The 13,704-nt window shown below is 35.3% G+C and overlaps 1 protein-coding gene across 2 annotated transcripts in view; it reads left to right on the top strand.

The window, feature by feature from the left end:
* SNX13 (sorting nexin 13) overlaps positions 1 to 13,704 on the top strand; it is a 65,075-nt gene that overhangs the window by 33,225 nt on the left and 18,146 nt on the right. For both annotated transcript variants that reach the window (XM_038125097.1, XM_038125087.1), the window contains exons 7-16: positions 129 to 230; positions 896 to 984; positions 1,435 to 1,518; positions 3,885 to 4,023; positions 4,468 to 4,556; positions 5,215 to 5,314; positions 6,850 to 7,043; positions 8,068 to 8,172; positions 9,592 to 9,724; positions 10,434 to 10,471. In XM_038125097.1, the coding sequence (XP_037981025.1) occupies positions 129 to 230; positions 896 to 984; positions 1,435 to 1,518; positions 3,885 to 4,023; positions 4,468 to 4,556; positions 5,215 to 5,314; positions 6,850 to 7,043; positions 8,068 to 8,172; positions 9,592 to 9,724; positions 10,434 to 10,471 (1,073 nt within the window). The remainder of the gene's footprint in view (positions 1 to 128; positions 231 to 895; positions 985 to 1,434; positions 1,519 to 3,884; positions 4,024 to 4,467; positions 4,557 to 5,214; positions 5,315 to 6,849; positions 7,044 to 8,067; positions 8,173 to 9,591; positions 9,725 to 10,433; positions 10,472 to 13,704) is intronic.

Raw genomic sequence — 13,704 nt, 5'->3', positions numbered from 1 at the left:
TTTATTTGAGTCTGAGTAGGCTGGTATCTTATGTGTGTGAAATATAGTTGGCTTTGTTTTATAATTCAAGTTCTCTCTCGAGTTTCTAGCCTTGACAAAAACAAGCTTTTTTATTTTCTTTTGCATAGATCAAGCTGAGGAACTTGTAGATACATTCTTTGAGGTTGAAGTTGAAATGGAAAAAGAAGTCTGTCGTGATCTAGTCTGCACTTCTCCCAAAGATGAAGAAGGTCTCTCAATATTATCTTCTGAGTAAATATTTTAGTATGGGAGACTAAATTAAAATACTAACAATTGTGTTCACAATATGAAATGCATTACATCTTAGCATATGACTTTCAAAGTGTGGTTATTTACTATATGTGTGTATTTCCTCTGATTTGTACATATTAGTGCGATAACTAAAATGAAGCATGTACCTATGTAAATCTTCCTCCTTTCATTGGAAGAATTTTAAGATAAAAATATTTTTTCCTGGGAGGGAGGGAGGGAGGGGATGGATGGTTTTGCAGATTCTTACTGCTTTTTGGTAGATGTGCCTTCTTTATCACTATTTTGTAGTCTTCCTGCAAAAAGCACTGTGTTTTTAGTGAAAGTGTTGAAGGAGAGGAAAAAAAACCTGAATATGTTAAGTAAGGAAAATGCATTAGAGTTAGGTTGTTGGTTTTTTTATTCTTGCAATTTGGCTTTTGTTCTCTTGGGTTGGAGGTAGATCTTTATCAGTGCTGCTTATATTCCATCTGAAAGGTGTTTCTGTAATGCTTGGAATGTAAGATACATGATTGTATGTTTGAACTCAATTAAGGATTTATCTATGGCATTTGGTGATATCAGGTAAGATGTGAAGTAACTTAATGTAAAATTGGGCTGAGGGGTTTTTGTTTTCCTTCCTCAGGATTCCTAAGGGATCTGTGTGAGGTTTTACTGTATATATTGCTACCTCCTGGAGACTTCCAGAACAAGATCATGCGATACTTTGTCAGGGTAAGTACAGACTCTAAAAGCCATCCCGATTCTTTGGTTTAGTGTCATAAAAATTTCTTAAACTGCTGGTCTTATTTTCTAAAATTGATCTGATTTAATATTAGGGTATTTAAAAGCAGTAAAGTCTTGATAAGGATTTAATATATTTAACAGTTTGTCTGAAATGTTTTTGAAGGTTCTTTTAGTTCCATATGACAAAAGCATGAAAAAGTGGTTGTTGTTCATTTTGAGGTTGTTTTTTCTTGAGGAGGCTTTTCTTGTAATTTCTTGCAATTGCACATTACATTTGTGGTGTTATTTGGAGGAGAATGTGGTAGTGCCTATTAAATGTTTTCTGTAATTACAGTTTTGTGTTTTAAGCTCTACACAGTGATGTTTAAATTGTTGCAGTTATACTAGCTTCATGAATAAATGTATAAAATGATGATATAAAAATCCTTTGTTTTTTAGGAAATCCTCTCCCGAGGAATTCTTCTTCCATTAATAAACCAGCTCAGTGATCCTGATTATATTAATCAGTATGTCATATGGATGGTAAGGATATAAAATGTTTAAAATAATTTGTATTTCCAGGACATTTTCATATAAAGCTTTACTCGTATTCCCTATAATCATGATGGATAGGTGTCTGGTATAAACGTTACCCCTGGATATGTTGGCAGAGATAATGAACTTAGGGCTGCTATATTTAATTTTATACACACATACACATAGAGTCTATATATCTGTACTCTTCATTTTGATTGTTCAGCAAAAGTTGCCTGACTGAGGACAAATGCATCACAAAATGGGAAGTTCAGTCCACTGACTGTTCTGCTTGGCTGTTTGGGAAGTATGGCAGTACCTGTGGAGGTGTTTTCCCCTGACTGTGTTTACAGTTTGGCCTTTCAAGTTTAGGAGGACTCAAGAATGAAAACTAAAAAACATTTATTTTCTGTGAAGGAATTTCAGGGCAGTTATTCTAAGACTGTTTGTGTTAACCCTAAATAATTCAATGGAATGGGTAGAAACAATTTTTTTACTTTGATAACTCTCTAATGCACCTGCAAGAAAAGCCCCCAAATTTTTAAAATTAGTATTATATAGTAAAACTAACATAAATATTCTATTTGTGCTTTAATTAACAATATTGATTCTTGCAAAGCAAGTTAAAACTTACTCTTACACATTATTATCCTCTATAGTTAATGAATCAAATTTATTTTTTTCCCTGTAAGTTCTCTCTTTTTATTTGTATATTTTAGTCCTATAGTGTTCAAACACCCTTGCATTTCAGAGTTCTTCTTATGTATGGAATTATGGAATGGCTTCAAGTGTGCATGTGCAATGTTTCCTTCACTCCAGCCTGCTTAATTTCATGTAAAAGTTTGCACGCATTCTACTGGAATCTAGCTTTAGTTAGAAAAAATATTGCTCATCTGGACCAGAATTTTCAATTTTCAATTTCCCTTTCCTCCTACATGTGTCCTTTATTTGTAACTTGGCCTTATTCTTTATTTACTGAACACTGCCCCTGGCTGCATCCAGAGATAGGATTCTGAGCTTTTTATAAAGCTTTCTGTTATGATAGTGATGTCCCACATAACTAATTTTCAAAATTGCTCTCTGAGATGAAGAAGCAAATGTGCTGGGCAAAAGATAAGGAAAAAATTTAATACCAGTCTTATGAAATGGAGATTGTTGCAGAAATTAAGGTCAGAAGTAGAGATGACTGAAATAAATCCTGGCTCCTTTTGGAACCTTTGACATAAAGTCACACTTGAATGAAAAGATCAGTTTCTGGAAAAAAAAGTTTAATTCCAGACATACCACGGTCCGATACTAATTTTGTTGCAGTAAAATACAAAGCTTCAATACAAAATCAGAAATTAATTCAAATTTCTCTCTTCACTGTGAAATTCACAAATTTACGAAATGTTTTAAGTTCAAGTACTGCTTGTACTATTACTTTTAAAAGCAGATTTTTAGGGAGATTTTCCCATTAACTTTGATCAATGGTATCCCGTCTTCATTCTTTCTGCTTCGTGCAGCTCATGTCAATGCACTTCTTCGGTACAGACCAAGTATTACATTTCCATATCAAAGTGAGCATTTATAAGAGAAGTGGGTGAAGTGAGATTTTTAGCTTCAGATGGTGAAGTTCTAACGCTGTCTTTACCCTCAGCACCTATGTGCACGTGTTGTAAAGCTGCCAACCTTTCCCTGATCTCCATGCTGCATTCACAGCACAGTTTCCAGTGATCTTGGCAGCACAGCAGGCTTCTTTCACTTGCACAAATTCCTTTGAGTCCCTAGAGCAGGTTCATTCTATGCCAATACTGGTAAAACTGTATGTATTTAAATAGCTTAATAGTATTTGACAGGGTATCTGAATTAGGGTTAGAGAGAGGAGTCATGTAGATTTGTTTTTCCCTCAGTAGGTTACATGATAGAATGTAATCTACCATCATTACATGGTAGAATGTTTTAATTCTTTTTGTAATTCTGTATCTTAAGAAGCCATTACTCAGGGAGCATGTATACTTGCAAGGGATCTTGGTAGTGCTGAGCCCTTTCAGTGATCTCACCATTTTCTGCCTACTTGGATAAGGAGATAATAGCAGAAGATGGTGGATTGGATTTTGGAGATCTTCATTAAGGAGGTTGATGGACTTTCCATGTGTCTGTGTTGTACTTCTTGAAAACAGAAAGTGATGGTGTGAAATAGTTTTTTACTATGCATGCTTTTTCTGTTTTAATCCATGCAAAATTTCAGTACCAAAAGGAAAATTTAGAAGTGTCAAACAACTTTCAAAATGCCACTTTGCAGTACTGTATCAAACGAATTCACTTGAAGAAGAATCGTGTCTTGTACTTAGAGCTATTTTGCATTACTTACGCTGTAAAACTTTGTTTTTCAGATTCGTGATTCCAACTGTAACTATGAGGCCTTTATGAATATTATTAAATTAAGTGATAATATAGGCGAGTTGGAAGCTGTGAAAGATAAAGCAAGTGAAGAATTGCAATATCTTCGATCTCTAGATACAGCAGGAGATGGTTAGTGCTGCATTGTTTTGCAAAACATGAAATGCACTTAGAAGCATGATCTCTGTAGAATATTGCAACAATAAAAAAAAGCTCTGATGCAACATAGTACAAAGTATTTTATTTTTAAAAAATTGCATAAGAAGTGATAAAACTCGAGTTTTCATTTTCATAAGTGTTTTGTTGGTTAGTGTGTGTTTGATTCCTTTTTGTAAGTATAGAGAATTTGGTTAGATAAGTGTATTTCTTTTAAATCAAAACTGCCTGACTGGTGGTTCTGAATTTCAGTAATATTTAAGGTATTAATTGTAGTCAGTTAACCATTAATCTGAAAAAGGGAAAAGAAAAATATTTCTTCTTGTTCACTTTCATTAGCGGGGTATTTAAATTGAAAAAAAACCCCAAGACTTTATTTAGTCATCTGCATTGCTTAATTGTCTTTGTTTTTGCTTGCAGATATCAACACTATAAAGAATCAAATAAACAGTTTATTATATGTTATTAAAGTATGTGATTCAAGAATTCAGAGGTTGCAGTCAGGAAAAGTAAGTGTTTTAAATTTTTTTTAGTTTCAAAAGAGTGAGGTTGCAAATGACTGACTAGTTGTTCATTTTGCTTGTTTTATAATTAAGGGTTGATAGAGTTGGTGTGTTTGGCTTTACTTAGTTTTTTGACTTTCTTAATTTGGCCTAGATGTAGTTCCAAGATAATGTAATATTCTGCATGTATTGGCTATTAAAATAATTAAACATTCTATAGCTGGACCTGTAGGTATTGGTGTAACAGCAAGAAGTGTCATATGGGCAGAAGAGAATGTGACAGAGATGAATTTAAGTTGTGGTGACCTGCGGCCCAGCAAATGTGACATTAATTATTGTTAATTAATTTTCTGCTACTGTCACTGCTGATGAGGTATTTGGGATTAATTAGACCTATAGAGTATTATATGAACAGCAGTATTAAAATCCAGCTTATCATATAGCAGAACAGCTGCAGCTAGATTTGACAGCAAATAATTAGGAAAACGTGACCTTCTAATCTAGACCTTCATTTACTAGTGATCATGAAAATAGCCAATCATTGAGCTGCTACTTTTTTCTATGTTTTGTAATTATTTTAACCTATATGCTTTGTAGTAAGTAGAAGTTTTAAAAGTTAGTTAAAAAAAACAAACCTGTGAACACACTGAACTGTGTCTTACAGGAAATAGATACTGTGAAACTGGCAGCAAACTTTGGAAAACTTTGCACAGTCCCTCTGGACCATATTCTGGTAGACAATGTTGCACTACAGTTTTTTATGGGTAAGTGTTAATTTATCTGATCTGTTTTATTTATAAAAAATATGCTAACTCACAGGACTGTATACTTGGAATTGCTAAATGTCAGTACTAAGAATATCCATCAGTTTTGTTGGTGGTTATAGTCCTTTTAATGCAGTAGATGGAAACAGTCCAGAAGTTCCTGGAGTGCATGGGAGGTACTTCCTGACAGAGTTGGTGAGGCAGCCAATCTAGAAAGGCACCTGTCTGAACCTGTCATTTGCAAACAGGGTGATGTGATAGTTGGAGGCTGTCTTGGGCATAAAATGAACACCCTCAGTCAGTTTGCAGATGACACTTAAGTTGGGCAGGAGTGTTCATCTGCTGGAGGGCAGGAAGGCTCCCTTGAGGGAAGAAGACTGAATTTATGGTCTGAGATCATTTATATGAGATTAAATAAAGCCAAGTTCCGAGTCCTGCACTTGTGTCAACCCCAGGCAGTGCTGCAGATTGGGAACAGAGTGGCTGGAAAACTGCATGGCAGAAAAGCACCGAGGGGTGCTGATTGGCAGCAGCTGAACATGAGCCAGGAGCGAGTCCAGGTGACCAAGAAGGCCAATGGTATCCTTGCTTGGATCAGCAGTAGCGTGGCCAGAAGGATTAGGGCGGTGATTGCTCCCCTGTACTCAGTACTGGTGAGGTCACACCTCAAATCCTGACCTTCACTACAAGAAAGACATTGAGGTACTGGAGCATGTCCAGAGAAGGGCAGCGAAGTTTGGGAAGGGTCTGGAGCATAAGTTCTGTGTGGAGTGTCCCAGGAAACTGGGGTTTCTCAGGCTGGAGAAAAGGATGCTCAGGGAGGACCTTATCACTCTCTGCAACTGCCTGAAAGGAGGCAGTAGTGAGGAGAGGGCCGCTCTCTTCTCCTAGGCAGCTAGCAACAGGGTGAGAGGAAATTGCCTCAAGATGTGCCAGATGAGGTTTAGATTGGGCATTAGGAAATATTTCTTCACCAAAAGGGTGAAGCATTGGCTTGACAGGCTGCCTAGGGAAGTGGTTGAGTCACCATCCCTGGAGGTATTTAAAAGATATGTCGATGTGGTGCTTAGGAACATGGTTTAATGGTGGACTTGGAAGTGTTAGATTGGCAGTCTTGAACATCTTTTCCAATATAAATGATCCAATATAAATGATTCTATGACCCTGTTATTTAGAAATTCAGTTTGAACTTTGTCTCCATTTGTATCATGCTGTACAATATAACATTACTGTTATAGTGACACAGTAATGACAGATTCACTTCTTACGTGTGCATTTGAGGATTTAGTCCTTAGTTCCTAGACTTTGCTCTCAGGTTTTTTTTACTAATTATCCCCAATATGTGTATATGTATACACATATACATATATTGGTAATATGTATGTGTATATGTATTTTTTAAATTGACTCTATATGGCAAGTATTCCAGATGTATAACCAGATCCTGGTATTCCATATGTAGTCAACATCACAGAGAATTCCTATTCCAAGATGCACAACAGTATCTAAGGTCATGTGTTATCTGTTTTCTGTAGATTACATGCAGCAAACTGGTGGCCAAGCACATCTGTTTTTCTGGATGACAGTGGAAGGATACAGGGTTACAGCACAGCAACAACTGGAGGTACTTCAAAGCCGGCAGAAAGATGGAAAACATCAGACTAATCAGACCAAGGGTTTATTAAGAGCAGCTGCATTTGGAGTTTATGAGCAATATTTATCAGAAAAGGTAGGAATAACTTCATTCTGCAGTATGTTTATTCTTTGTCCTGATACTTCTTTGATATAGTTATGGCTAAGTTAATATAAAATGGTTGTTACGTAGTACAAGTTGCTTACATGTTGACATTCAAGCTATTGCATGTGTATCTTCTCTCTCTCATGTTGAGCAGTTAGGAAGTCTTCCTCTTTTGTGCTCCCCCTCATTTATAAAGGCTCATATTGCCTTGTCAGATGCACTGTGTTCCTCAGAAGTTGGCTCTCTAGAATGCACAAACTAGAGACAGTGTAAAGACAGAATAAAAGGTCTCTGCAAATGCTGTCCTTTTCCTTCCTTTTACTCTGCCCTCCACCCTTGCCTGCCCCCTTAAGAAGTGTTATTTAAAAAATGGAACTGAGTATTTGTCCAAACTTGGATTAAGATTGGGTTATCAAATGAAATAGCTTCCTGTGCCTCTCTACAATTGTCTGTGTAAATTGCTCAAGTATCACCATTGCTTATCTTTCAATAGGCAGTAAGGATTCCTCTGTGGAAGAAACTGCTCATCAACTTGTATTGACAAAGCATATTTGTTCTGAATTTGTGTGTGCATGAAAATCACCTTTCACTCAGAAATGGGCAGTTGGCAAACTGTTAGCCTTACCTCAAATGTTTCAGAACTTCATCCTATTACTTTTTTATTGGCTTGTTCTTGATTTCTGAAGCTTAATCTTTTTCATAAATAAATAAAAGCTGTTTATAAGTCTGAGTAAATCTGATGTAGGTACTGCTTCAAAATGTATGTATAAATTGCTTTTGAAGCAATTCCTGGTGTTTAATAGTGAAACTTCCCGGTTTTAATACAAACTCTGAACCTAATTTTGGGGGTGGATGGGATCTGACTCCTATCATATGTTCTAGACAGTTACAGAGATACTTGTGAAAAAGAAATTTAGTTTACTTAGAGAGTTGCAGCATTGTATTGGATTTTATTTGATAAAGTAGAACTTTATTATTTTTATGCTGCAAAAGTTGATTTAGATTTCTGTGACAGGCATCTCCAAGAGTTAATATTGATGACAACTTAGTAGCAAAACTTGCAGAAACACTGAACCATGAGGATCCAACACCCGAAATCTTTGATGACATTCAGAGAAAGGTATACGCTATTCGTCCTTTATTTCATAAGAACTGTTAATGCTATAGAGTATAAAACATAACTATAGATGCTAGAAAAGAAGTAAAATATCTAAACCCTAAAAGCTGTGTAACCATTTTTCTGTCCTATGAAAATCACACTTTTAAGATAGTCAGCTTTTGCTTTTCCATCCGTTAGCCCATGGTTTTCAAAGCCATATACAGTAGGAGTAGGTGTCCTTCCTGTACGAATCGAAGTATGAAACGCAGTTTAGAATTATCATGTTTTTAGTTGTGTCAATGCACCAATTTAAGAAAAATGTCATGAGTAGACTAAGACATACAGTTTTTCTTCAGTTTTACTTCTCTTTTTCAAAGGTGAGTGTAATGGTCCCATCTTAAATCCTATAGCTGTTCCCAGAAATTAGTTTGATTTATCTGTTTCTGCAAACTTGCCCAGTGAAGCAGTAGTAGCAAGTCAGAAGTAGCAAGTACTGAAGAAAAAAACCAGTGTATTTAGTACCTACATATGTAGACTTTATCATTCAAGTCTAATATATGTATTTAAAAAGGAAAAGTGAATGATTAATATTCTGGCATTAACTTAGATACCTAGTCTGAAATGTTTTTATTTTAGATCCTTTCTTCAATGTTCTCATTCATGCTACAAATTACTGATATGAGCTGTTGAATTTAGAATCACACTTTTGTGTGTGGGACTCCCATTTAAGACTAATTAAAGCACCTTGTGAAATCTGGGCCTTGCTTGTGAATTTAGCTGGAAGAACATAAATTTCCCATATGTTACAAAAGAATTGAACTTCCTCAAACCTGCATGGATTGGCTTTTTTTCTGTTCTTACTAGATGATAGTACTTGAACAATGGTCCATGGAAAAAAAAATTAAAATATTCTAGAGTTGACATGAGTATCCAAACATGATGAATTAATTCCTGTTATGTATAGATACTTGTGTATATGCTGTGAAGGTAAATTGTTTGAGGTGGTGTGGTTAAATCTTTGTGAGGTATTGCTATATTGTATTGGCTAAACTGGAAATTTTCAGAAAGGTCACATATGGTCTCTTCACTTCTGTCCCTCTTCTCACCTCTTGCCCTAAGTGTTTGCGGGTCTACATTTATAGTTTATCCACAAGGAGGGACTGAGATAACCTTTTATGAAAAATATAAAGACCAAATAGGTTTATACTGCAATTGGAAGGGTTCAGAGCAGAGGACAGAAGCATTTACAGCTGTTGTGCCACTTCCCTTCCTAGATGTGCATGTCTGAGTAGTTAGATATTTTCTGATAACCATTCCATTCGGAGTAAGTCAGAGACATGTATGCACAGGTACTTGTTTAAGTAGAATTTATGAAAGCTAGTCTGATTATTTAAAAAATGCTATAAGTTTTTCTAAAGTTGGCATTTTTGTTTCAATAAGGTGTATGAGTTGATGCTGCGAGATGAGAGGTTCTACCCTTCGTTCAAGCAGAACGTGTTGTATGTGCGTATGTTAGCTGAGCTGGATATGCTGAAGGATCCCAGTTTCAGAGGATCAGATGATGGTGAAGGAGGTGAGCTCTGTATCTCTAAGGGGTATTTCCTGTAACCATTCTTCTCTTTACTTTAAAATGAAAAAAAAAAGTTATCCACACTGTTTTTAGGAAATTAAATTCTTCTGTGGTGTCTCATACTTAAATTTATTTTCCTCCTTGTGCTTTTGTGTGTAATCTCACATAGGGATTCCACTGTAGTAAGTTTATTAATCTTACATAAATTCTTGTCAGATCTTGGTAACTAGTTTGCCACTAAAAAAAAAAAATTTAGTTCTTCCATTCTACTTTTTTTTGTGAAAATATTTAAAACTCTTCAATGTATTGGGTTCTTTTAATACATAACTATACTCCTCTCTGGAAATAGAAATTGAAAGTACATATGACTTGTGGATTTTTAAAGCAAATAAAATCATTGTTCTTTTTAACTGAAGTACAAATCCAGTGGAAATTGTTTCCACTGTTTAACTAGCTCCTTAACAAAGGAGTACCTTGTGGGGATATAAACGTAAAAAAATGTTGTTAGAATCTTTATAAACTTATATTTCTTTAAGTGTCCTTACTTGAAATTTGAAACACTTGCATGTTGCCTGCAGCATTTTGCCCAGTGCCACAGTTCTCCTTTATTTTCCATAATGTTTTGTGGATGCATTTTTATTTATGTGTGGCCCTACAGTGGGGGAAAATCTTCTAACCTGGTTTATCCTTTCCTTTTCCTCACTGCTACCAGAATCTTTTAATGGGTCTCCTACTGGCAGCATAAATCTGGTAAGTGCTTGGATTTTTTTTTATCCTCAACAGTAGAGAAAGTGTGATAAAATAGTTTAATTTCATGTACATTACAGGTTTCACTTCACTGCAGTAGAGTTTCTGAAGAAGTTTTTTAATCAAATTACAACACATAAGTTATTAATTACTCTGTGACATAGAACTTCTCCTTTTTGTATTTTGCTGTGTTTAATGACATTTTGCATTGTTTTCTCACAGAAACAATTAATTTATGGAAAGCATAATTTCTTGCCCCTATTTACTTTTCTTAAATAGATATAAATAGATATAAATTTGGAGTTATGTAATAATAGATGAAAACAAAACCTTTGAAACAGAAATCTCAAAGGATTAAATTGAAATAGACTGTAAAATGAGGCATTCAATTATATTTTTGTTGGTTGATTTTTTTTTTCTTTATTAGAACTTGATTTGGAAACATTAAAGTATCTGGAGTTTATTGCAACCATGACTCTTTGTTTCTTTTATCTGTCCAATTTAGAGTTCAATTTTTTTTTTAAGTGATTCTTGACTTGTGTCAATTTGTCAAAACCTTTTCTTTGTTAAATGAGCGTACCGAAACCAAAAATGCAAATACATTTATTTAAAAAGGAGAAATCATAAGTAGTTTGGTATATATCCTCCCCATGTTTCTACAGACAGTGTGTAGCTGAGCCACAAGGTACGCAAGAATCACTTGGGCATATGAGAGTATGTTTCCAAACCTTTTAGTTTCATGAAGGTTTACATAGAGATTTACAATCTGCATGCAATTTCCTGGATTATGTGATGCCTGGGTCCTTCTAGTTTGTTTTTGGAAGGTGCTGTAGCTCCTTAGGAGTTCCACTGCAATGATAAGGTCATGCTTGCATCAAAAGGAATGAGTGTTTTCTAAAGGAATACACATACCATTAATGTCAGTGTGTTTCAGTGCTGGGGATTGTTGTTTATGGGGTTCAGGTTTTTGTAGGTTTTGGATTTTTTAAAATTTAAACTGGGATTTTCTTTCCTATTATTTTCCTGTTGTTGGCATTTTGAAATGTAAAGAAAAGGGGAGGTGTTTAGCTGATAGAATTTATGCAAGCTCCTGGTAGATGCAGAAGAAAAAATTAATTTAGCCATATTTTTTCACAAGAGCCTTTTAACTGACTAATATCTTTAAAGGATATTTCAAATGTCTTTTAAGTGCTCTTTCTAATAATGTTGTCACATACCAGAGTTATGTTGTCACATACCAGAGTTATGGATGAGGATTATATTGTGGTGGCTTATCGGGCTAGTGGTCCTCTGCTGCTTCATTTCAAGTGACTTTCCAAACTAAAAAAGAAAGTCTTAAAGTCTTTACCAAGCACGGTTGCAGTGCAAATAGGTATTTGCATGGGACTCTTCAAAGACTTGATTTTTGGTTTTGTTGTGACAGGGATATTTATGGAATACTACATTTATTATAAAGAGTTAGGAACATTCTAGGAGAAATACATAAGTAAGTTTCTCTTTATGCAGAACTACTTTTGCTTTTCTGTAGTCCGTATTGTTCAGGGTGTTCAGTGCTTTTACAGGTGTTTGAATACTGGTAGATTAGTTTTTCCTGGCTGAATTCCATGTCAAGAGTAAATTTCTGTACACATAGTTTAGCTCCCTTGTGTTAGTCTGTTACATAAGAAAAATAGACCTTGGAAAGGTTACTTCAAAGGTCAGGGAATTTCTGTACTTGCAGCTAATGACAATGTATTAAATAAGATTGGGTTGTGATATTTTTAGGTTTTTAATTGACTTGTGTTCCTGTGAATATATCTGATGGTAGAGATATTAGCTCATATTAAATGTCTGTCTGTTGTGTTATCTGTTCAGGTTTCAACCTTTTAATTTACTGTATTAATAGTTGCTGTATAGTGCCTTGCCATAGTAGTTGAGTGTTTCCTAAAGTTTCTATTATAGAATAAATTGTCTGCAATTCACACTTTCACTGGAAGAATTTGGAAGACAGGCTCAAAACTGTTTTGAAGAAAAATGGTTTTACAAAAATATCTTAATTGCTACCTTTTGATTTGATACATTAATCTGCCATAATAAATCAGTGAGTCACATTTTGGGAGTATAAAATTATTGTAAATATTTATAGACTCTTGCAGATTTCCTCTGAAGGATCCCTAATGGGAACTTTGCATTGAGTAAATAGAAGGATTTACACAGGTGTTCCAAGACCTTGAAGGGCAGCAGAAGTGACTGAGTTGAACTTTTGGCAGTCATTAGCATATGTCAGCTTGAACCCCACTCAGTAATCACAAAGAAATCTAAACTTGAGTGACAGTGAAGGGAAGCAGGAAAACAAGAAATAATTATGCCTTTAAAAATATAACACTACCTTAATGCCAGTATTTTGTAGCAAACAAAATATTTGAGCAGTTGACAGTTACTTGTCTTCTCTTATAACATCACCTCACTTCCATCTTATTGATAATCAAATCCTAGAGCTTTCAGAATATCAAGTGCTTTATCCAGGCTTCCACAAATGTTTTCTGTTAGCCAGTCTCAGGTGATAACTCTGCTCCTAAGTTGAACATTGCGGTATAGAGCAGCTCACCTGACAGGGTCATGGCTGTCCAAGGGACTTGATCAAGAGTGGACTAAGTCAGAGTGTTATGTCCAACAACGACTGAAAGCAAGCACAAAGATTAAAGGAACAGCCCACTTATGGTGATACTTAACCAGAATAACTCTCCAGCATCCAGTAACTTATAGATTCTTGAGGTAAACATGATGTCTGCTGTCAAAATATTTTTGCATAAATTCATCTGTTCTACCATTCGACATACATCATCTTCTAGCACCATAGCATGTAGTGGCAAAACAGATTTCCCCAGAAGGGATTTTCTTTCTTCTACCTTTTCTCAGTCTGGGACCTTGGTACTACAAGTCTACAGGCATATCATTCATGAGAGTCCCTACTGCAACACGTGTTATTCAGACACTTTTAAGCTGCCTTTTATTTGGTATCTAGACTTTATAACAGAAATGTTATTTCCCTTACCTTCAGTAATAGACATTTAGGCAGAGACTGATTGAGGTGGTTGAAGCAGAAAAGAGCCATTCCTTGTAGAGAACTAGAGGAGGAAGGAATGGAGTATTGTGTTGGGAAACTGTGGAGTTGGTAAAGATTCAGATGAAGAAGGGGCAAGTGCAGAGTCTTTAAATAATTCATGTTTAAGTTTAGCCTATCTTTTGATTGTAAT

The sequence above is a fragment of the Motacilla alba genome, chromosome 2, assembly GCF_015832195.1.
Source record: "Motacilla alba alba isolate MOTALB_02 chromosome 2, Motacilla_alba_V1.0_pri, whole genome shotgun sequence".
Lineage (NCBI taxonomy): Eukaryota > Metazoa > Chordata > Aves > Passeriformes > Motacillidae > Motacilla > Motacilla alba.
The sequence above is the reverse complement of the archived record's forward strand: the minus strand, read 5'-3'. Positions and strand labels throughout refer to the sequence as shown.